A 24,234-nucleotide genomic window follows, 5' to 3' on the forward strand; every position below is an offset into this window, starting at 1 on the left:
TAATACTTGTGGTTTTGGAGAATGGAAATGCAGTAAATCTGATCTTCTCAGCTGAAGAATCAGAATCACATTTTAAAATTTAAGCAATGAAAAGTTGAATAAAATTTTGCGTGCCTTTACGTTGCCAGGAAGTGCGCGGATTTAATCAGATTTAATTTCAGTTTGGAATTATGACAGCGTAGTGAGCCCGGGTAGGGTATTTGAAGGCCTGTGTGCAGATTTAAGCTGAAATGCTCCCCTCTGCTTCAACACTGACTTTCTTTTATAATAAATACCATGTATATATGCTGTTGCTGTTAGGACTGAAAGGAAGCCCACTGATATTTTTAAAATAAACAAGTAATTTACATTTAGATGCCTTTAAAAAAGCCTTTTGCAGGTGATAGTGGCATCATTATATGTATTTTTTCACGTGATGATCTAATTGCTAGTAAAAGAGGGTCTTTTCCCATGGTTCATCAAAGTAATCGGGAGCCTTAATGCAGAATTGGGTTGACTCGGGATGTGGCCCAGAGATCCCGTTTTTAAGGTCATTTCTAAGTCCCCAAGGAAAGTATTTATGGTTAAATCTTTCCTAAGAGGCTGTGCTGTTCTTACTCGCAGGTCGGGCTGACGTTCGCCATCGTGTTCGGAGTCATCATCTACAGGATCTCGACCGCGGCGGCGCTGGCGATCAGTTCGACCCCCTCGGGCCGCTCCAGCGTCAGGGTCACCGTCACGGCCACCGCCGTCATTATCAATTTGGTCGTCATCATCATCCTGGACGAAGTATACGGCTGCATCGCAAGGTGGTTAACTCAGATCGGTAGGTTTAAATCCTCGGCTGATATTTGCTATAGAGCGATTTTAAATGGGAGGACCCAAATGACTGGCTTCGGTGTTTAACTTCAAACTGGACAGCAAATGTGTAGCTAAAGGTCTAACCAGCTACTTAAAAATATCAAAGCATACGTGGATTCAGCTTTATTTTTACAGTTTTTCTTTCAGCAGTGGGTAATACTAATCACTAATCCAGTTGTGGACAACAGGGGTACAGCAGAAATTCCTACACCTAATCTTGAACTTCACTCTTCTATGTCACAAAATTGCAATTTTCATTTTCTGCCATTTTTTATTTGGCATAAAACATGTCAAAAAATAGAAAATGGTTGAGTAGAAGATGATTTTTTTTTTTTGGAATAATTTCCAGAAAGCATCAGTGACAAAGGCTCCAGAAATCTTTTCAGATAAGTTCTTGTCCATCTGCAAATGATTGTCATGGAGGTCAGCCAGATATAGAATGAAATTGGAATTATTATTTATACACATCCGAAGAGTGGGATGCTCAGCAAATTGACCACTGACCTCAGTGGGGTCATATTGCTTTATATATATATATATATATATATATATATTTGCTATAAATATATAACTCTTTGTTTAGAAGATAGCTGATGTTTTCCAAAGTCCACATATATATAAGATCTTGAAATGCTGCAGGTAGGATAATTCCTTAACGTTTCTTATCCATGTCACATTGGTTCCAGAGGTGCCAAAAACTGACAAGAATTTCGAAGAGCGGCTGATTTTTAAGGCTTTCCTGCTGAAATTTGTCAATGCCTACACACCCATTTTCTACGTCGCTTTCTTCAAAGGCCGGTGAGTGATGCAAAAGGGTTTCAGCTTGTTCCTTGTGAGAGCTGTGGCTGAGCTAAGACCATACTTGGATGATAAAGTAAATAGTTTAAAAACTCAGTATTAACCCAAAAACTCTGTGGCCTCATGGGATAAAGCAAGGACCTGATACTTTGCTGTTTCAAATTAATTAAAGCCATTTTTTAAAATAACTTTGTACAGTCAGATACATTCTCACATTAGGCTATTTACTGTTGTCTATTAATCACTCTTAATTTTATATCACAGCAAGTATCATTTCTCTTCTTGCAACCAGCATGAAAGCACAAAGCTAAAATAAATACCCTGTGGGGCACGTTCTGACTATTGCAACAGAAAGGAGGATTATTCTAGAGAATTTCCGCCAAGACGTGCCTGTAATATTGTGGGGCACAGGACTTGCAGTTTTACTGGGTTGTTTACTCAGTATATAGGACTTTTTAAAACCAAACCAAAGATAATTTTTCACTTTTTCAGGACTAAACGTTAGGTGCTCCCACTTATAAATGTTTGGTATAAATGACTTTAGGAATTAAACGTTAAAATTATAAAATACATATGAAGTTTATAATTCTAACCATTGTGCCCTAGATTTGTTGGACGTCCAGGAGACTATGTCTACATTTTCCATTCTTTCCGAATGGAAGAGGTAATTGCATTTTTACCCTGTGATCACCATCTGCCACAGGGACGCAGCAGATTCTGACTGATGTTTCCTCTGTCCACCCCAGTGTGCTCCAGGCGGTTGCCTAATGGAATTGTGTATCCAGCTCAGTATTATCATGTTGGGCAAGCAGCTGATTCAGAACAATTTATTTGAGATTGGCATCCCGTGAGTGGCAACTTTTTTTTTTTTTAATATGTGTTTTTTACAATCTGTGCCATACACCGTGTATCTACTGCCGCTTGATGTGGTTCACAGGCTACCTGCAAGATTTTTGCACTAAAACCGTGTGTGCTCTATTGCAAGTACCTGCGTCCTCGCTACAACTGCATCCAGCAATGCTGATATATTTGAAAAGTGTTGAGTAATCTATTGCTTTCCTAGTGGTCAGCAGGAGCTGTAATACTGACCATGCAATTCAATTATAACCATGTTTCAGTACCTGTATATGCTGATCCCTGATACTTTTAGCGTATTGTGGCTCTTGCACGGTTTTTATGAGAAAAGGTGTGGAGCTTCTTGTGTCTATTAATGTAAAATAACTGAAAAATGGGCGCTGTGACCGGAATGGCATGCTAACTGAATCATTTCCATTTCCCCTAGAAAAATGAAGAAATTTATACGATACATGAAATTAAAGCGTCGGCGTTCTTTAGACCACGAAGAGCACATGAAAAAAAAGCAGCGTTATGAAGTGGACTATAACCTGGAGCCTTTTGCTGGACTCACCCCTGAATATATGGAAATGAGTGAGTGAGGTGGAAAGAAGGCATTTTAAACCATGATTATTCTGACTAATTGGGATGGAGAGCTGAGGTTTTTGAACTGTAGATTCAGGGGACAGTGGAGATGAGGCATAACTTAGTGATTAAAGTGTATAGTTTCAGACTGTAGCATATTTCAGCCAACCATTGGCTGCTTCAGGGATTAATTGTGCTCTCAGCTATTCGCAAGCCCTCACTTGACCATTATATTTTAGATATTTTCTTTCAAGCCCATGTGACATGTCACTGTCAAGTTTCAAATGCAAATGGTTAATTCAGATGTAACAATATCCATTGCGTATTCTCACATCAGATTGTTTCTGTTTCCTGAAATGTGGACTAAATCTTCTTAGAGATATATGTGCCTATAGACCAGGTTGTACTTGACAGGTCACGTTTTTTGTTTGGTTTGGTTTTTTGGTTTTTTTTTAAGGAATGTATTATGTTGAGTTATATGGAATTTAGGCACTGGATATCAGCTCTCCATCGCTGCAGCTGTACAGCTACATTTCTTTTCCTACTTTCAATATTGGAAAGGCTGAGAACTGTTCAACATAGTATCAGTAATTCCTGAAGGATCTGTCTTTAAAAAAGCAACTCTAGTATTTAGAGGAAAGACTAGGTAAAAATGGTGAATGATGTATACGAATACAAAAAATTAGTATGTGCAGTAAATGCAGAAGTGAATTAGAATATCTGATGACCTTGATGTTCAGAGTAGTTGAAACAGATTGACATTTAATGGTACAAACTACAAGGTCATGCTGTCGGTTCCTAAAAGTAAGAAAAGGTGCCATTCCTGAGATCAGCATCTGGAAGTGACAGAGGAAAAGGAAGATGAGGCTCTAACAGTAGCATGATGAGTATGACATCAATGTGATGTCCTCACCAAACAAAAGCAAATCTGATCCCTGGTTGTAGGTAGCAAGTTATTCACAATAAAGGCAGAGAATCAGTCGTGTCCTTTTTGAAGCCTGTAAGTTTCTATACTTCAGAAGAGAAGGCTTCCAGGGGGATTAGTGAGGGCTAAAATCCTGCTGGGTGGAGCATGGTGAGTTTATGTAGAACTAACGCTGTTGCTGCCGTAATCCTCCTCCTTCTGATCGCTCCTGTGCCAGCCTTGCCCATGGCAAAATTGTTTTAGGAGCTTCTCCATCCTTCCAGTTACTTTGCTTTGCCTTTTGCAAGAGGGGCAACGGGCCCTTTGATGTACAAATGGAGCAGCAGTCAGGCAAACCATTCCTGACACAGAAAATGAGATTCAGTCTCCCAGCACGTGTTAGAATTCTTGATAGAATTTGGGAGGATGGCACTGATGCGATGCTGCATTGCATTTGATAAATACTGACCAGAGCCATTGAAATGATTTCTTTTTCTTTTCAGTTATTCAGTTTGGGTTTGTAACTTTGTTTGTTGCATCCTTCCCGCTGGCACCTTTGTTTGCGTTGTTGAACAACATCATTGAAATCCGTCTAGATGCAAAAAAATTCGTTACTGAGCTGAGGAGACCGGTAGCAGTCAGAGCAAAGGATATAGGTAAGTGCACATTGCTATTGTTATCCTTGTTTGTTTATTCCTGGATTGATGGCAGGATATTATTATGCTGAGTTAGTTTCATTAACAGGAAGACATTTATAGGAAAATTCAAAACATTAGACTGTGGCTTAACTGTGAACTGTCATAACTTATTGAGGCTTTACTTTAAAATAGAAAGAACAGCCCTTTAAATTTAGATTAATATTTTATTAAGTAAACAATAACACTTTTCAAACCAAAATGATCAATATAATAGTGAAATATTTCACGTGGTTCTGCACATCAATAGTCCTTCCTAGCAATGCAGTTTTCTTGCAGAAGTAAAAATTTCTGCGTTTAAAAACCGTGGACTGGGCTGGAGAAATACACTTGGGAATGCGAGAAGACTCCAAAGTCTGTGGGTAAATGTGTCACTTCGTCCCTACTCAGCATGAATGTCGGAAGGGTGAAGCTTGAAAGCTGCAGTGGCTGTAGCTGGGACTGGGCTCTGCGGTTCTACGGCGACAGCAGAGCAGTCCTGCCCTGCTGCAGGGGTGACAGCTGTGGGGGTGTGCGATGAGGAAGCTCCTTCTCCCAGATGTTGGTTACTTATGAGTACAAAGGTCGTTAAAATAATTGTTTGTATTATAGCGCCAGTCAGCAAGAGCAGAGAAGTTTACAATCTGTTCCCAAGCTCGGTGTTCCTTCTGGTGTTGTGCAAGCAGAGCTTTTCCTTAGGCTCAGCCTTGTGCCCCAGGATCATCCTGGAGTTGAAGGACGCGTCGTGTTGTCACGCTATTGCCTTTCTGGTGACATTGCTTTTGGGGTGGTTTGTGGCTGGCTCACTTGATGCTGTGGACTAAGGTTGCTGGTAGAGATGTTGACGGGGGAGGTGCTGCTGTTTTTTTAGTTTTTAGATGCTGTTAATTGCAATTTATTGCAATTCAACCCCACTCTTGGTGGGTGAAAGAACCCCACTTCTTTCAGAGACATCCTGAAGGCAGAGACTCTGAGATGGCCACAAAGCAGACAAGTTTTTAGGGCAGGTGCCAGCACAATCAGTGAAGGGAGAAGGTCCCACCTGCCAAGGGCAGTGGGTAACCCCCGGCACCAAGCCGAGGTCTGTCTCTGCTTCCAGAGATGCTGTAACACCTTCTCCTGAAGGTCAGTTCTGTGTATGCTGTGCCAGAAGACCAAAGCCATTTGAAGTATGGGTTAGTTAGCAAGCAAAGCATTCAGCCAGGCTGGAGAACTCTTCCAGGGGTGTCATCCTGTGTAAAGCCTCCTACATCTTCCTTCCCCTTCAGACCCAGACTAGGAGAGGGGCTTCTCAGGGCTGTAACCATACGGACCTGGTAGCAGACCTGGATTTTTCCATCAAGACTGAATCTTGCGGCTTGAGTACTGCAACGAAGGGGAAACTTTCAAGCTGTCACTAATGACCTGGAGACTGTTAGGCCAGGCACGAGGGTGCACGACCACCTACATTGAACCAGTACTTTGTGTAGACTTCAGAGAAGCCCTTCCCTGAGGAACGGGATGTGGAGATGGGGAAGGGGCAGAGTTGTGGGACTTGGTGCATCACCCTCAGACCAAATCCAGAGGGGCTGAACCCGAGTCAGTATGGGGTTGATTTGCATTACATTTTATATGCACAGAGTCCACACGGAGGAAACCCCCATCTGTATGGTTTCCAGATGCAAATGGAAAAGTCCCATCAAGTGGCTCCACTGGAGCTTTGCTTTCTTGAAACTGAGATGGGATAAATAGTGATGAGAAGGTGTAGAAACGGATTCAGGTAGATCCTTCAAGCTGGTAGGCCAGTGTGTTCTGCACCGTGTGTGTGGAGGTTCCAGCACCTTATCTGTAGCTTATTCTCTTCAAGCATTTGAGAAATTTCAATGAAATTTCATGATGTTTTTCTTTTCTACCTATACCAGCATTCCTCTGTCTCGCACTTGCCTTCCTCTTCCTCAAATAAGCTTTTAGTTTAAACAAAACAAAAAGAAAGGTGCCTAAACATAGCTTTGGAAGTCAGAATTGGGTGCTCTTTGCTTACAGGTCGTTAAATTAATCTCTTATAATTCGTTCTTTTTTATTTAAAATATAACTCTAGTTTGGCACAGTCATAAGTGATCCTAACACTGTTAAATAAAAATGTAATTTATCTAATTTTAATAACTGGAACAGCATTTACATAGTTGTCTCCTTCCTTAGGAATCTGGTATAATATCCTCAGAGGCATTGGAAAGCTTGCTGTCATAATAAATGTAAGTAATTCAGCATAAATAATATTTTAATTCAGTAGGCTGGCTTTTCCATTCTGCTCCATTAGTTTTATTTCAGCATAAATCCCTTAATCAAGTGAAAGTGTATGATTTAGAAATTTTCTGAAATATTAGGGAGTCGAATGCAGAGTTTATTTTAAGTTGTAGTAGTAGCAAGAATATAAAATAGTAAGGAGTCATTGCAGCTTTTTTTTCCGAATGTTTTCATAAAAGAGTTTTGTCCTTCAAACAAATAAGACCATAGCTGCTTACTTTTGTTCTTTTGCAATACTATAACCAAGATGATGATTTTTTAAATTTCAGGGCTAAAACCTATTTAGGGTCTTGTAGTCAACTGGGTATGAATTAGTTCAGCTCATTGGAGCAGAGTGTCCCTCTGTTGAAAATCTGGTCTCTCTGAACTGCATTGCTCTGAAAATCCATGGAAATATTTTTTGTTTGCTTCAACAGTGAACATCCCAGCCCTTAGAAAACTTTAGCACACCTTAATAATATATTCATTTATGTGCTTATCTCATGTTCTACATGAATAGACATCCACAATGATCATCTTCATTGCACCCCACCTGGGGAAAGATGAAAAAAAAAGCTGAAAACATGTTTGCAATGCAGCAAAATATTGGCTGTGCAGGACTCACAGCCACATGTCCATGGGCCTCTCATTTTCTCACCGTCATCTAGCCTGGAAACCCCTTTGCTTTGCCCACAGATGTTTATTGTGCTAAGGCCAAACCATTCTTTTGGTTATTTGCTATGTTGCCTTAATTTGTCTTTACCATTTCTCCTCTTTTCCTTTGGAAATAATTTCTCTATTTTTTTTCTCTTCCATGTAGTCTCTCTCTTCATCATTACCCAGTGTTATTTTTCCATCTTTGATCTATGTACTACCCCTCTTTGTCATGAAATAAGTAAAACATTTTGTACTGTGTTTGTTCCACATGTACATGAGCTTTATGCCAGTGAGAATGTTTCATAATAATGATAAATGAGAAAGGCTATACTTATGAAGAACTCAGCCGAATTGGCTGTCTTGCATTTTCTGTCTGGTATTTTTAGAAAATCTTTTTAAATAACGGAATAAAATGCAACTTTTCTGACCATAAAAATAAAACTTGGCTCGGTCTGCTCATCCTTTTATCTTGATGGAGTTAAAAACCACACACAATTAATGGCCTTCTGCAATGCCATGAGAATGTAAGGAGTCAATTCGCTGTCACTGCGTTGCAGAACAGAAAAGTACTTGGAAATCCATCAACTGGACCTTATACAATGCACCAGGGACAAGATGTGACCGGGGGACGGGGAAATGGCGCCGTGGTTTCCGTTCCTCTGGCGCTGGGGGCTACGGTTGCTTCATCCTCTGGGGAGTTCAAGTTGTTGCCCACATAGAAATCTCAGCGTGGAACTACTCCGTCTAATAACCTGCAACTCGGGGCAGTAAGCAGTAAATACCGCCTTGTTGCAGTAGTGAAGGAAGCGGTTGGGTCACCATCCCTGGAGAGGTTTAAAAGACGGGTAGAAGTGGCGCTTGGGGACACGGTTTAGTGGTGGATTTGGCAGTGTTGGGTTAACGGTTGGACTCGATGAACTCAAAAGGTCTTTTCCAACCAATTCTATGATTTTTAGGGCTCCATGCCTTATTTTCTGAAGCAGTCCCCGAGCTGTGCAAGTTGTTTCGGCAAGATGTACTCGAGCATATGATTAACTCCAGCCCTGCCTGGATATTGCGCTCACTCTTTACTCTTGTGGCTTAGGCATTTGTGATCTCATTCACATCCGACTTCATTCCACGCCTCGTGTACCTGTATATGTACAGTGAGAATGGCACCATGCATGGCTTCGTCAACCATACACTATCCTCTTTTAATGTCAGCGATTTTCAAGCAGGAACAGCTCCAAACGACCCCATGGATCTCGGCTACGAGGTTCAGATATGCAGGTACTCTCTTGAATGATAACTAATTTTAAGTATTTTCACAGCTTGACTGAAAATGGGACAGTTTTTTACATTCCTGGGGAAAGTCCTTTGTATTTTCCATACCTTTTTAGCACCTTGGTAGCCTTTTATATCAGATGCATCCATTGCCTTGAATGTTTTGGCTTACGTATTAAACAACCACAACACCTGAATATGCACTACTGCTTATTTGGGGAAACAGAGATACCCTCTTTTCCCCGAAAATAAGACAAGGTCTTTTATTAATTCGTGTTCCAAAAGATGCGTTAGGGCTTATTTTCAGGGGATGTCTTATTTCTCTGTGAACAAAAATCTATGTTTATTCTTGAACAAAAATCTATGTTTATCCTTGAGCAAAAAATCAACATTTATTCAAATCTAGTCATGTCATCACATTCTAGAACATCATCATAACTCTCCAAGCCCTGAATTCCATCATGAATTTCTTGTGACTCTATTTCCTTTTTCCATGTATGACAATCCACTTTTATTGATATTCATGAATAAAAATCAACATTTATTCAAATACATTCTATTGTGAATTAATTTTATTTTTTTACACGTATAGCTGCCTGGACACTATTTAATTGACTTCTTTTATGAACTGTAACTAGGGCTTATTTTTGAAGTAGGGTTTATATTTCGAGCATCCTCAAAAAGCCTGAAAAATCACGCTAGGGCTTATTTTCAGGGTGGGGCTTATTTTCGGGGGAACAGGGTAAGCATTGTTAAATTCGATGTTTGTGCATGTAAAGATTTTTCTTATTACGTATTCCCTTTTTCGGGAAAGGAGATAAATAATGATAAACAGCACAGTGATGCTTTAAGGGAACAAAATTATGTTACTCTGGTGTCATGTTGTTGTATCACGTTACTGCTATAATGACCATGACTTCAGAGTACACCTCTTTTTTTGTCCAGTTTCTATAGCAATTCCTGATGAGAGTAACATCGTCCTTATCTGCCGTGGATCTTAAGACCGTATTCCGGGGATTTTTAAAACATTTGAAAATATGGAGCCCTAATTCTTTCAAAATGTTGACAGGATGCTGTGGTTTTAAATTTAATGTGTTTTTCTTGCTCCCATTTCTAACAAGTTATTGTTGATTAGTTCATAGATTTTCTGTAAACCACAGCTAAGGCAAAATTCTCACCTTCTATTTTTATGGCAAAATTTAGCTGTGATCTTTATGAACAAGGAGAACACCACGTAGTATAACACACTTTATAGATCTGAGATTAGTATTTTTGTCCGTAAAATTAGTCTGAAAAATATATATATTTTTTAATTAGTCTTAAAGTAATTTATCTGAGCTGTGTAGTTTACTCTTTTTATGCAGAATTGATATTTGTACTAATGAGAGGCTATTAAGATTGAAGACCTTTAATTTTGAGTGAAACCTGAAGGCTGTGGGAAGTTTTCAGCTGTGTCTTGTTTCTGAGAGGTTAAGACAGCATCACACTGTACTACTGAACTTGCTTTTAGATGCTTTGATTTATTGTTCAACTCTTTGATAGTAATTCCTCATTGTGCTAAAACTTCTGAATGACATCACTGATTTACGGAGTCTTGTTTTGCAGATACAAAGATTATCGAGAACCCCCATGGTCTGAAAACAAGTATGACATTTCAAAGGATTTCTGGGCTGTCCTAGCAGCAAGATTAGCGTTTGTGATAGTTTTCCAGGTAGGTTATACTGCTGGCACTTTTTATACGAGAAAGAAAAAGAATTATCATATTTCTTCAGCCACATAAGGCAAGACACCTTTGGAAATAACTTATTAGACCAAAGAAAATATCCTCTTTCTCATTTTTTATTCGTGGAAAAGCAAAGAAAATTTCCCATCCTCATTCATCCTCTTCCTCCCAGCAGCCAGGCCCAGAAATATTCCCAGTGGAAAAATTCAGCCCCAGGGATTCCCTGAATGGGTTTGATGCAGAAGCAACTAAATGACCTCAGTGAGCAGCGAAGCACAAGGCTGCTGCTAAATACGTCCCACCAATTTCTCCAGTAGGACATAAATGCACTAAAGCAGCATAAATTTAATCCAAAATCATTTCTAGACAGAGCCAAGAAAGGAAATTTCCAAAATTTTCCCAGTTAGCACTTAATTCGCATCTGAACAAGAAGGCAAAATCTTGTAATTTTTCACTAAATGACATTATTTGATCACAAGAGTGATTCTGGTTATGTGACACAAGTGTTTTCAGTCTGCCTTATCTAAACAACTTGTTTCAAGACTTTTATTCCTTTTTTTTTTTTTTCCCCTTTGGTCAAAATGTGTACCTTTCTGTGAAAATCCTCCCTTTCATTGAATCAAGGTTTTTCAGTCAAAATGTATTTCACCAACTTCCTTCATTTTACGTCTTGCTATTTGCTTTTGCCTTTCTGATGTAAAGCTCTTAAACCATGTACCAATGGCAGTATTTCCTTTTGATTTCTACATGGCTGTGACAATATTTGTACATAAATCCTAGAGATTTATGCCATTTTTCTCTACTTGAAGCATGAAGTTGAGGTAGGTTTGGTTCAGTATCAGGCTGGCAACACGCACTTGAGCCCAACAATATTGTCCTTTCTTCGTTCTTCCTTCCCAAGTACACCAAAAATGGCCCCTTCTCCTAAGGTCATTCTCTCATTTGACCTTGCTGACATTTTCTCACCATTTCATTTTCAGAACTTGGTCATGTTTATGAGTGAATTTGTTGACTGGATTATCCCAGACATTCCCAAGGACATTAGTCAACAGATTCATAAGGAGAAGGTTCTCATGGTGGAGGTCTTCATGAGAGAAGAGCAAGGGAAGCAGCAAATGCTAGAAACCTGGAAAGAGAAGGGCAAGAAAAAAGGTGAAAACTGTAACAATCACAGCCCCAGACTCTCCAGGAGCCACAGCGGGAGCTTGTCCTCCTGCCACTCGTATCCTCTCGATGTATAGAAGAGGAGGGCATTGCGTACGTCGGGGCATTCCACTGATACACAAGCCATCGCGTCAAGGGCAGGACTCGATTCATGGACAACCTGGTGCATGTAGAAGGATGCTGCTGCCGTTCTGCTCCCATCTTTGTGAGAAATGCTCTTCTTGCAAACATGGAGGACCACGTTCTATTTCTGATAATGTTGTTTTTTCTTTTGCACAAGCAGTAATGCAGGGAATTTTTATATTTCATCGATAGATAACACTATTGACGTTGGTGTGCATTAATAAATGCAGGTACTTAGTACGTCTTGATAGAGATATTCTCTGAGAATTTGACCTTTAGCCTGTTAATTAACTAACTAAATAAAGGTAAATTTTAAGTAATAATTATACTACTAATTTAAAATATTTTTGGAACCCCAGGCTTGAAGGTCCATGGGGTACGTAGATAACATATATGCAAAATCAGCTTTAGAGTGTGCCCCGGGATTCCTTTTGGCAGGAGAGAAGCCACGTAAAGCCCACCAGGCTGCCTTGCTTTCCGAGACAGGGTTTAGCTCTGCTGGCAGATCCGTGTTTGAACCTGCAGGTCTAAAACGAGCTCCTGCTCAGCTCTGGCATCACACGTGTCGGTGGGGCACTGATGGCAATCTGCCGTGTGCCCAAGACCTTCACCAGGGCACTGCTCTCTTCAGAAACATCAGAAAAATGAATCTGGAAAAGTCCCTTTTTTTAAAAAAAAAAAAAAATAAATAAAACAACGACTGATGTGGATGAAGCTACCTCGGTGCCCCAGGCTGCATTTGAGCGGAACCCCAGCGGCTCCTCGCTCGTGGCCACGCAGCAGCAGCACAATTTTTTGGAGATCCTCCCTGCAGGTCGATGATCCCAGAGCATTTTGTTAAATGCCCTGAATTCCCGAGCACGCGTAGAGCTGCCGTGACTCGCACCGCCCTGCCTAGAACTCGGACACGGTTGTTGCTGAGGAAATTCCCTTTTTTTTTCCCCCCATTGTTTTAGCACATCCCTTTCTTAGCCCGTTTTTAGTCTGTAGCCCTCGATCCCTGCAGGAGAGCGGGATCTGCGCCCGTTTTGCACAGCCAGAAAACGGCATTTCCCAGAGGTTGTGCCGGAGGAGTAAATCCAAAAAAAAGTCCCACTTACTGTCTTCAATAGAAATTTTGCCTGCACTGGGGCTACAGGACCAGACCCTCACTTAGTTACAGGACTTTTCTTTTGTCTTAAAATCCTCTATCTTTTGAGCTTCCTTAAAGTAATAAGTCTCAAATCCTTCCTTACGATGCTTAGCGAAATCCCATCAGTTCAACTCTTTTCGAGCATAGTACATTTTAGTTTTGCTTTGTCAAACGATAAACTGCACTTCCAAATAATATCGGTGCAATTAACCTCATTTCTTTTATTGCTTTGTCTTGTCCATGGCACTTGCATTACAAATATAAAACTGAAAAAAATAAAATAAAAAGGAAAGATTTCTTTAAAGTCTAACTACTGTATGGTTTGTTACAAAACCAAACGTCAAGAGACTGTTTTCAAGAGAAGTTAGTTATTTCTTTTTTCCTTTTCTTATTTTCTTTGCCAAACTAATTTAAAGATTAATGCTAGAACTTTAAAAGAAAGCGATATTTAGCTTTTGATATATTTATTTGTTTTAAAGTATGTGATAAACTTGATATTTTTCTGGAGTCTGTCCAAAGAAGGTACCAGAAAAGAAATTATGTGGAAGAAAGAAAATGGTATTAACCAAATATTCTTGAAGCTTATTTAAAATATTGATCCAACCAAAGATTTTTATTAATAAAGGGCTTATATTTTGTTAACTCTTGTTTCTGTTGTATTTTGACTTGCAGGAATGTCACTATTTTTTAAATTTGTAACTTATGATAGCTTACTACTGCAGGGCCAAATCCTGCCTGGTTTATTCACGCAAGAAGCATCATCCCTGGTGGTGTTTACCAGCTCAGGCCCACTGAGAGGGAATAAATCAAGCAGAATTCTGCCCGTACATCTTGTCAAAAAAGCTTCTTCCTCTCATTCCTCAGTGGCCCAAAAGATCCAGAAGAAAGGCAAACGTGAACTACCTATGCTGAAGAGAAATCTTAGGGGAACTTCCTCGAAGGCAATTTCAGCTGTAAATACTTATCCAAAAGTATTCCCAACTTAATACTGACATTCCTGTAAATGGTAGAGCTATATCCTGAACACGTACTTATCAGAATTTTTCATTATTTGCTGAAATCATTAAATAGTAACAGTTGCTTATACTTTCTTTTGTACAGTAAATTGTTTGAAATGGAATTTTGTATATAAAAAACTGTATTGCTACTTAGACAACTATAAAACTCTTTCATGGAATCATTTTTTAAGAAAAGCAAATATATACTAAATCTGGTTTAGTTCGTTGGGGTTTTTTTTTGTGTTCGTTTTTGGTTTGGTTTGTTTTTTTCTTTTTCTTCGAACGCTTGTTTGAAATAAATGTAAATATGCAAGAGTTTCTCCTGTGGGACGGGTTCTGTTCCCAACCCTCCTTGTGCTCTTGAGTGTGCAACCTCGAGTACTGTTGGATTTGGGAAATAAGAGTGATTTGTGTTACAGTTGGCTTAAAACCGGACCCGCGATGCCCCTTGCAGTGCTCCTTGTGTGCTCAGACAGCAGAGGCCAGAACAGAGATCCACTCGCAGGTCTCGACCGCTGCATTTGTAGATGTCTTCCCAACAGCGTTGAAGGTAAATCTTGTGTTCTAACAGCTTTAGACACCCACTTTGCGATTAAATCCCACCTAAGATGTGTCTGTCACCGGGACAAGTGGGACCTGTTGCCTTGCGGGACCTGTACAAGCAGGACCTGATGTGCCATTTCCAATTTTTCTCCTGCTCCCATTTAACTTTTCTGTGGGAAGGCAAAGCATGAAGCTTCGTACCGATTCCCCTTTTCTAACCAGAAAATTTTAATGTTCTAATTAATGAAATTTAGATAAAAGGTGGGAATTCTGTTCCAAGATAATGGATATGAAAACCAGAAGCAGGTAAATCGCTGCCTAGTCCGTAACTGGTTTGGTTTTGTCAGTTCTTAAAGACAAAATAGCAGATACGAGCTCACTAGATATAAGATAATGCCTTCCAGAAAGAGATTTGCACTGTGCTTGTACTTTTCATGAAAAGTTTTTTTTCATATTTGTGATGCAAGTAGAAACAAGTTTTGTTTTTACCAATAGCAAATCTGAGGCAGCAACATGCTAATAAGGATTCACTGGAAAAGGGGGTCCGGGGGGGGGAAGTTAATACAGAGAAGCAGGGATCTGGATGTGACCAAGAAATAAATGAAAATAGCTCGATGTGACTCTATGGGCCAGGTGTGGTGGAAGACAGCAATAATTGTATTTGTACAAATACACCTGGATTCTGTATTGATTTGGCAGTAATTCCACAATGCGCATTCGACCCCTTCTTGGCGGGCTTCTGCCACAGAATTTTAAGTACAAAACCTCGTTTCCCAGCCCCGCTCTGATCAAAGAGGGCGGGGGGGGCGGAAAAAAGCGCCAAAACCTAATGTATCAATTCATTAAACAGGAAAATCATTATACCGGCTTACTTAATCCAAGAACAAATGCAGACAGTAGGAAAGCTCAGAGCTGGCAGTGGCTGCACAGCCCATTGCTAAAATACACTATTTGCTTTTTGCTGCCCAAAGTTTGTGGCAAAGACCCAACTTGAGTTGGTGCATCTGAGGAGGAAATCATAGCCGCCCTGCTGCAGTGCCAGTACAAATCTGAATCTTCTGGATTTCCATGTCACTGTGTTTCTAAGATACTGTCTTACAAATATTTTGCAGTCTTAAATAGCTAAAGGATGAATAAGTCTCAAGTCAAGGCACAGATACGTTTCTATTTTTAAACCCTCGGTGCTCTCTGGTCCTGAGCTGTTAATGATCTTTTTGGCTGTTGTGATTTCCGATCAGCAATAATAAAACAATTTACTTTTCATCTTGTTACCTCAGGAGACTGAACTCTCCCAAAGTTTCATAGATCACTTGACTCCATTTATATTTTCCTATGAAGTTTTCAGAGTAAACAACTCTCTTTCCTTTTGGCCCTGAAGAAACCATGTCTTAAAATTTATATGGATTCCATTCAAACTCTGGTTCAATTCTTTTCACATTTGAGTACTATTTATTCCATGACCAAACAAAACATGCCATTTTTAGTACAGCAGAGAAAAACCAAAGTTCTTTTTTTAACCTCCTCCTTTTTTTTTCAGCCTAAAAAAGCTTTCTGAAGAAGCAACTAATTATTAATGTGGCTTCTTTTTAATTTTAAGCTCGCTCTTTATTTTTTAGTACTGTGCATGTCGCCTGATTCAAGGCCACCTGAAGCCAAAGAAAATATTTCCTTCGACTCCCTTTGACCACAGCGCACTTTCGCATGAGACAAAGCATTGCTCATTGAACGATTGGTTCCACTTATAATAAAAATTTGTGACACATACTTTATGGTACTTTTATAACCCAGAGCATCAGCTAAAGCTAAAATAATATTGCTGCAGGTGACTTTTGTGAGCAGGAAGAGTTGTGCATGCCGTCGTCGTAGTTTCCACAACATAAAGGCTCAGAAAATCAAAGGCGTAACAGGGTCATGTGAACTTGGTTACAGGAGTGTGGAGGTTTTGAGGTCATAGCTTTCATCTCGCTTAGCGCCACCTGCGAGAGAAAATTCATGCCGAAATGGGAAAGGTATCCATCACAACGGTCGTGAGAAAAACAATCAAAAATTATTTGGAAGAGTGCTTGTGATGAACAAACTTAAAAGTGTACCAAAGTCTGGTTTTCAGGGCAAGAGTTAAATGCAGGTAGTTAGGCAATCTTTCTCAGAGCAGAAGAAAAGGTTATTCCCTATTTTTACTTCTAAATGAAGAAAGAGTGGCCACGTTCTCGAGCTGAAATAAAAGAGACAGAGGCAAGGGAAAAGGTGCAAACAGGGCAAGGTGGAAGAAAAGGCTTTTGACTGATGTTCTCAGATCCACGTTAGCTGGCAGATCAGCCACCAAAGTTGTTTTTTGGGAAAGGGAATTGCTCCCGAAGCCGAGGCCAGCTTGTAGGCAGGTTATCAGGGAGCCTTTGCCAATGGTTTTGTAGCGATGTGCAACCTCATCCTGCCAAGTGGTGCAATGCTGCTGGCCTTGCCTTCGGATGAAAGCTGAAGGGGTTTGGTCCTTTGGAAAGAAATGGATGAAAAAGGAGTAAGAAAGGGCGTCAGTGAGGCCTTGGTGACTGTGTCTTCACCGATGTACAGAACTGCAAATAATTCCATGATCCCCGGAAATAAAAAATAAACACTTTCTCTAGAACACACTGATTTTTAACGTGGGTCAGAACAATTTATAAACTTTCATGCAGCTTCCAACGCTGGTCGGTACAAGCCCTTTGGCTCTGTAGTAGGTGAGTCTCCGAAGCCCCAAAGACAACGTGCATTGTGTCATCATGGCACGGCGATCCCAAGCATGGAATTCCCATGTAATTAACTGAGCAGCTCCCATTTCTTAATGTATTAATCTTCAATATCCATCTGCAGGTAAAGAAGGGAGGTAATTACAGTAATTAACCATGGAGCGGGAAAGTAATCAATCTTAGCAGGCTGGACTGCTCCAGGTTTGCCGCAAGAGCTCTCAGGTGTGTGTAGCAACTGGCTCTGCGATCTGGTGGATTCTGGGCCAAGCTCCTGGAATTATTCAGGTATTTTACTCTACTCGGGCACTGTTGGGAGCGGGGGAGCAGGGAAGGAACAGTCAAAGTCCTGAGAATAATTTGACGTGAACTTCAGCTACATCTTCCTGGCTTCAAAGAGCAGAAGCAGTAAAACCAAGAGTCAGTTCTGAAGTTCTACTAAACCTCTTCGCTTTTGTCTTTTTGAATTTTACTTCCAAAACCAAACTTTTCCGTGTCTTTACGATGCTTGTCTTTGAGCTCCGACCAAAGTGAGCTGTGGAGGTAAAAGAGTGGTCACCTCTGGGTGGTCTTGTAGGTAAGAAACGCTTCGAAGTTGCACTTGGCAAAGCTGTAATACAGGCTAATTCTGCTTTAAAAAGCCTCACTCACTCCAAAATTGGTGAATAACAGCAAACCTGTAGGTTTATATATAGATCTGAGAGACAAAAGAGGGTGAGCTTGTGTCTGATCTCATGTCGAAAGTCATTTAAGGTCGATTGAACAAGAGCTTCTTGGGAAAAAAGAAAGTTCAGTATGTGAATTTTTTGAGGGTAGGCAAAGCTGTGGTATGTGTAACCTCCTTACTTCTTCTAAAGCACACAGGCTATAAGGAAAATATATAAATGCTACATACTGTATTATATTAATCCATTCTGCTCTCAGTAAGTCATGCCCCTCCATAGACTTTTCAGCTCTGTGAACACATGCAACAAGTTTCCATTATGTTGGTGTGTGGAAATGAATTCCAAGTTGTGGCTTAAGACTAATTTGTATCTGGTTCAGACTGCAACGCTGCAGACTCACTCAAATCAAAGCATTTCTTTGGAGAGGAGAAAAAAATACTTCCTCCCCTCCTAAGAATCAAGGGAGGGGCATGATGAAACCAGATTTGCTTTCTTATTTATTATATCGAAATCCCTATGCGTAAGTAACCGAGTCATATCCTGTGTCACTTAATGCTTCCATAAAACTATTCACGTTTTAAAAGGAAATGAGTGCTGGGATAATAACTGTGCTGTGTTGGAGCAGACAAGGCACTCTCGCTCTAATCGGATTTGAAAAAATCCTTACACTTCCCAGCTTCAATGACGGTGAAATAATGACTCAGGTGGAAAATAATGTATTGGCGTGTTCTTGAAGGGAAGAAGAAAAATCCACTGACCTTTCTTCTAATGGGGAGTTCTATCGCCAATCTCAGATACCTAATTAATACTTGTTTTTAGGAAATGTGTCCTCCCCCTCTCTTGGTTTGTTATTATCTCCAGTCACTGTAATGAGCTCCCACCACCTGAGTTCAGCTCAGAAACGAAGCAAATGTGGCCAGGCTCATTCATCTATATTTATTACAGTGAAATTTTAGTAACTCCGGGAGACATTTATAGGTCGAGATATTTTCTGGTCTGTGAAGGGGCCGTTCTGCAGGCTGGATGCAGAGAAAGGTCACATTTTTCACACCACTTTCATGACAATGACCAGGTCCAAAGCAGAGCCTGTTAACACAGAAGAGATTAGAGCTGGAATATTCACAGACCAAAAAAAGAAAAAAAAAAAATCCTGCTGCTGCTTTTTTAACTGCAAAGAAATATAGGAAGGATGTACAATAAGGAAAGGGGGAAAAACCCTTTCCTTAGGCGGGAGGATAAAGTCCTGTGGTACAGGACTATTTGCATGCTTGTAAGAAACTGCAAACTAGTAAAAGATTTATCCATTTTCTGCAGAAGAATTAATTTTAAGTTATCCTAACCTTTTTTTATAGCTGCTCAGAATATTGTGTTTTCCAGTGCAAAGAAGGAGGCTGAAGAAAAACACCTCCATTTATTTTCTATCCAAGAAAATAAATCTTAATGTGGTAAGTATTTACCTTTTCATGTTTTTATTGGGCTTGGGAACTGGCAATAGAGCAGCTGAAGAAAATAAAGGACAAATTTATATACTCTTCAGAAATTAATTAGCATTAGCTTTCAGCAACCAGAACCACTGGATTATTGCCCTGGACAAGCAGCAACTTCCAGTTCGTATCTTAATTTTATTTGCTTCATTCTCAACCAGTCACAGAGGCCACTGTGTGGTGGTCCCAGTATGGGCTTGAGAGTCAATGGGTTGGAGCGAGTGTTGGACTCACAAATCCCTTAAGCCCAGAAGTTCTTCACCACCCTAAGGGAGATATTTTGCTTTCAGCCCCACGCTGGGATCTCTATGCGGCACTGCTGCCTCTAAAGAGATCTAATGGTCTTTCAGGGCTCTTTGGGGAGGTTTTTTATTCCCTCTCTGGCTTATTTCACAATGACATTCCTGTGCAGACAACCCTCGTTTTCTGTTTTCTCTGTTATTCTGGTTTTTTCAAGGGCAAAACGGATGTTGCAGAGCTTAAGTAATAAATATGGTTTAGAGGAATGAAATGTGCTGGTCTAATATATACACAGAGCTTTATTGACATGTGAAATGTTTGTCTGAATGATTTCATACTTACATGGTATGATGAAAATTCACTGCAAAAATAGGTAAAAAGTCAAGTCAGAGGTTTTTAGCTGGAGAAAATAAACAAAAGTCTACAATTTACCCTTCCCCTAAAGTTAAACTAACTTCTCCTGCCAACAATAACACAACGGAACTATATCAACAGAACTATATCAACACTTCTTCTGTTTCAATATTAAGTTCAAGCATCTGTTAACAACTTATTGCTTGTTGTTGTTGTTACTTGGCCAGATCTTTTATCTGTATGCAACCGATTCATGCCAGAGTTCACTTGCTTTTCAATACTTATTTGCTTTTCCCACACTCTGCTTCTCATTTTCTCTCTTTCAGCCCACAACAATTTAGCTTTCCTTATAGGCTCTTTTGTCACGGGCAGTTTTTTCTTAGGATTCTAAGTCTCTTCACAAATAGTTTCTTTTCTGGAGCACGTCTTTCTATGCTAGACGTTATAGCAACAGAGGAAATACCTGATCAAAGAAACATGGACAGATCAATTCATACGCAAAAGAAAAGGCAGAAACTGCCATTTCTTTGCCAAAAACGTGCATTGTAGGATTTTACAAGCAATGGATGAGAGGCATTGAATAAGTATATTAAGGAATTTTATGGAAACCAGTTTATTCACCATGGGAGTAAAAAAGTAAATGAACAGAAAACCTGTTACCGCCCAATTCCACCGGTAGGGAGGGGGTTGCATTTTTTTAATATTGCTCTGATCTTGAAGCCAACAAAGAAAACCCAAGATGCTCCTAATTCCCTTGAGAGAGAATGGCAGTAATAATATAAGAAGTGTGCAATTGACTGACCCTCAAAAGAGAATCAATGTCTCAGTACCGAGACAGGATTCATTATCTAGTCTATGTCCAGAAGTTTGTCCAGCCTGTGTCTCAGAACTGGCAGGGAGGAGAATTTTAAATTTGCGCTGGGTTATTTGCTGTTGAATTGTGTGATAACTTAGAAATCAAAGCTGCTTCATTTAAAAATGCTGTAGTGCCTAAATACTCCAGTTTCTACGGACTCGGGCAACTCGAAACTGCAACCTATTGTGTTTCTTATTCCTCCCTCAAAAAGGGGAGAGTTCTCCCCTCCCTGGCTGCAGGGCTTTTGGAAGCACCACGCAGAACACCTGAAGGGTGTGCATCGGAGTACAGATTTCTCTTATAGTGACAGAATGCTTTGAATTCTGACACCACCTCCACTGTATCGATATCCCCCTTTTTGCTTCCCCTTGCTAAAAAAAAAGAAACAAATACCCTTTTGACAATTCTACCTTCCCCTTGACAATCAGCCAGTCTAATAAGGACCATGCAGCAGCAGATTGTCAAGAGCCAAGCTCTCCTTGATTCCCGTTTCTGCCTCTGAAGACACCCATTGACTATCTCTTCATCCTGCATATTATTTAAAGCAACTATCCCATCAAGTCTGTGAAGATATAGTCCTGATTCATTGAGAGAAGGTCCCACAAAAGCCCATCCCCTGCACTGTACAAGCACGGGGGCAGAACTTTACCCTCATCCAACAAGACTCAAAGAACAGCAGTGATTTACACACCAAAGGTAAGCAAAGTACATACAAAGCAGCGGGTATGTAGCGCAGAACAAAAGCGAAGATGAAAAATACATGTATTAACACTGGAAACTACCGGTGTGTGCAGCCCTCGCTGTGGGCTTTGGAAAGGAGAGAGATTTCTTTGAATATTAGCACTATTATCTCTGATTTGAGCACGCCAGGTACCCTGCTGAATTAGCCACGTTGCAGCCAGCATCTGAAATAGATTAAAAGTAGTTCTGGTGTGTCAGCAGCCGGCTGCAAGCACATCCCTCGGTAGGGAAAAGGGGCAGGCTGAAAAGAGAAGGCAGGCTATTAATATTTACGGCAGGCAATTTGTCATCTCGAGAGTAAATCGCCTGAGAGTAATAGAGAAAAGAGTCATCGCGGGCGGACTCAGCCGTGTTAATGAGCACTAATAGCAAATGAGATTAAGTCAGAGGGGTTGCAGCTCCCGCACAGACTGTCAGACGTTTCCACAACCGCAGAGCAGATCACAGGACGATGCCAGAGCAAAGACGAGGGGCCAGGCAGAAATTTAAGTTGCCTCGGCTAGAAAACACAAAGCATCTTCCCATCCCAGTCGCCTTCCCATCCCAGTCGCCTGCGGTTCAGTACAGCCACACGCATTTTACCAAAACGTTTACTATTCAGGGCACGTGGGTTAATATACTGCTTTTAAAAGCAGCTGTTAATATTTAATAAAACCCTCCCAAGGAACCTTTCAGCCACCCCACGTTTATTCAGACCCCACCAAGGGCGGCCGCACGTTTCGCTGTTTTGTGTCCGGTCTCTAACTGGGTGTTTGTCACCTGAATGTCCTGGTGACCGTCACCTCACCAAAGGCTCCAGAAATTCATCTTTTGTTGGCTCTCTTTGCCCTGTTCCTCCAGCAAAGACCATGAAGTCGAAAGGCTCGGTGTGCGACACTCCCAAGCTTCGAGCTCCCTCTGCAGCCTTTTGCAAGGAATCATCTTGCCTCAAGAAACCTCTAAATTATTTGGTGAGGAGCCCGATCAGCCATGGCACTCCCACTTCTGGGAAACTTCCACTGAAATCTGAGCTGCTCTAATAAATCATTTCAATTAAGTTTTATTCCGATGTGGAGCGGTTATGATCTGTTGACCTTGGCAAATGCTTTCTTTGCCAAAGCCCCGTGAATTGCTTTCAATGGAAATAACTAGAGGACAGCAAGTTGCTCGGGCGTTTTCATCTGTGAACGTGTCAAAGTAGAGTTAACGGGTCAGATTCAGACGTAATAAAAGCGGCTACTAAATCACTATGCCAGGCACTAGGAGTGAGTTTAAAAGCATTTAAGCAATGATTTATATCTTAATTAAATGATGATTTGTATCTCTTAGTTCCACATTCGTTACCAATTCAGACTCCCTTAGAATTACAGTGATGTGTGGAATCGCTTTCGCGCCTTGTCGTCCATCAGTGCTGAATCTGGCTGCTAAGTTCCTACGAACACATTAAAATCTCAGTTGCTATTTGCTTTCAATTGCATGTCAGGGGATGGAGAACGAAGGTATAAATTACGCAGATTTTGACTTTCTTCACATCGACCTGTCTCTGAATCCAGCCAGCTGCCATCACCGGGCAAGAGCTACGCACAATGTGATTTTGTTCCTCTTGTTTCACAGAGTCACCTCCCTTGGCAAAATTAAAAAAGAGATTTTATTTAACTGGATTTTATACTTGTATTGTCACTGGGGTTCGCATCTGCTTTCTAAGTTAATCCACACTTTGTAAATATATTTCTCCTTGGCATCATACCACCCTTTGTATTAATGTTACTTCCTTCGGTTTTAAAGTCTATTTAGGGCTGCAGAAAGAAAATTCACCTCTCAACCCAGGCGCATCTCATCCCAGCTCAAATTCTTTGTGCCAGTTCCTCTCGCTGTTTACCATGAGACCCTGCAACTGGCTAATTCCCAATTTGCAGTATTTAGGGACTACACAAAAATCCCTCTTTTAAACAGGTTTAATATTTTATCTGAGAGACTGGGAATAATATGTTCATTAGCTGCTTTTCAAGGTGGGCATGATGAGATGACCTGTCATCTTTCCTGGATGAGGTATGTGAGGGTGGGGGAAATAAAAGGAGGCTGGAGTCCCAAATTTATTTATTCATATAACCTGAGAGGATTTTATGGGAAACAAATCTTGTATTCAGTGTGAAATACGCTGCAGACGCACAGATGGGCTTCATGCGTGTAGCCAGTTCCATGTACCATCTTCCCTGATCACGTGTAAGAAGAGCTCTGTGCAACAGACTGAAACAGGGCGCTGAAAATCTCAGAGTTTTATCTCAGGAGGGTTTGTGCCTGTGGGAGTTTCAGGAATGTTTTGGAGTAGTTGCTGCTCGCGCTGGAATGCGAGACTGGAGATGTGGAAAACGAGAATGCTAAACTTGTGTATCTGAGATAGCAATCTTTTTATGACAAGGACTGTCGGTTTGTGTGTTGCAACAATAATAAATTAAGGGAACAATTTAGTAATGGGGTAACTTGGGGAATCAACGTGCTGGCGTTTACAGAAGGAATGAGGAAATTCCAGAACCACCTACACGTGCTGAGCAGAGACACCGTCACGGTTTGTCTGAACTCCAGGGACCTGCAAAACGATGGGATGAACTCAAACTCTCCCATTTAAGGAAAGTTCACCACCTTTCACCTTGTATAAAAATTGCCTTCAAAACACGGACACTTTCCGTTTGCCCTA

General features: G+C 40.6%; 1 protein-coding gene across 5 annotated transcripts in view; it reads left to right on the plus strand.

Annotated features, from left to right (window-relative positions):
- The window catches only part of ANO1 (anoctamin 1), an 80,753-nt gene extending 66,604 nt beyond the window's left edge, over nucleotides 1–14,149 (plus strand). For 4 of the 5 annotated variants that reach the window (XM_065635476.1, XM_065635472.1, XM_065635474.1 and 1 more), the window contains 10 exons: nucleotides 604–805; nucleotides 1,527–1,638; nucleotides 2,245–2,302; nucleotides 2,385–2,485; nucleotides 2,921–3,066; nucleotides 4,465–4,617; nucleotides 6,814–6,866; nucleotides 8,639–8,823; nucleotides 10,423–10,528; nucleotides 11,521–14,149. In XM_065635476.1, the coding sequence (XP_065491548.1) occupies nucleotides 604–805; nucleotides 1,527–1,638; nucleotides 2,245–2,302; nucleotides 2,385–2,485; nucleotides 2,921–3,066; nucleotides 4,465–4,617; nucleotides 6,814–6,866; nucleotides 8,639–8,823; nucleotides 10,423–10,528; nucleotides 11,521–11,781 (1,377 nt within the window). In that variant the 3' untranslated portion in view covers nucleotides 11,782–14,149. Of the gene's footprint in view, nucleotides 1–603; nucleotides 806–1,526; nucleotides 1,639–2,244; nucleotides 2,303–2,384; nucleotides 2,486–2,920; nucleotides 3,067–4,464; nucleotides 4,618–6,813; nucleotides 6,867–7,717; nucleotides 8,158–8,638; nucleotides 8,824–10,422; nucleotides 10,529–11,520 lie in introns of those variants that run through there. The other variant, XM_065635475.1, reaches the window with a different exon arrangement.
- The last annotated feature ends 10,085 nt before the right edge of the window (nucleotides 14,150–24,234 follow it).

This window comes from Caloenas nicobarica, chromosome 5, assembly GCF_036013445.1.
Source record: "Caloenas nicobarica isolate bCalNic1 chromosome 5, bCalNic1.hap1, whole genome shotgun sequence".
Lineage (NCBI taxonomy): Eukaryota > Metazoa > Chordata > Aves > Columbiformes > Columbidae > Caloenas > Caloenas nicobarica.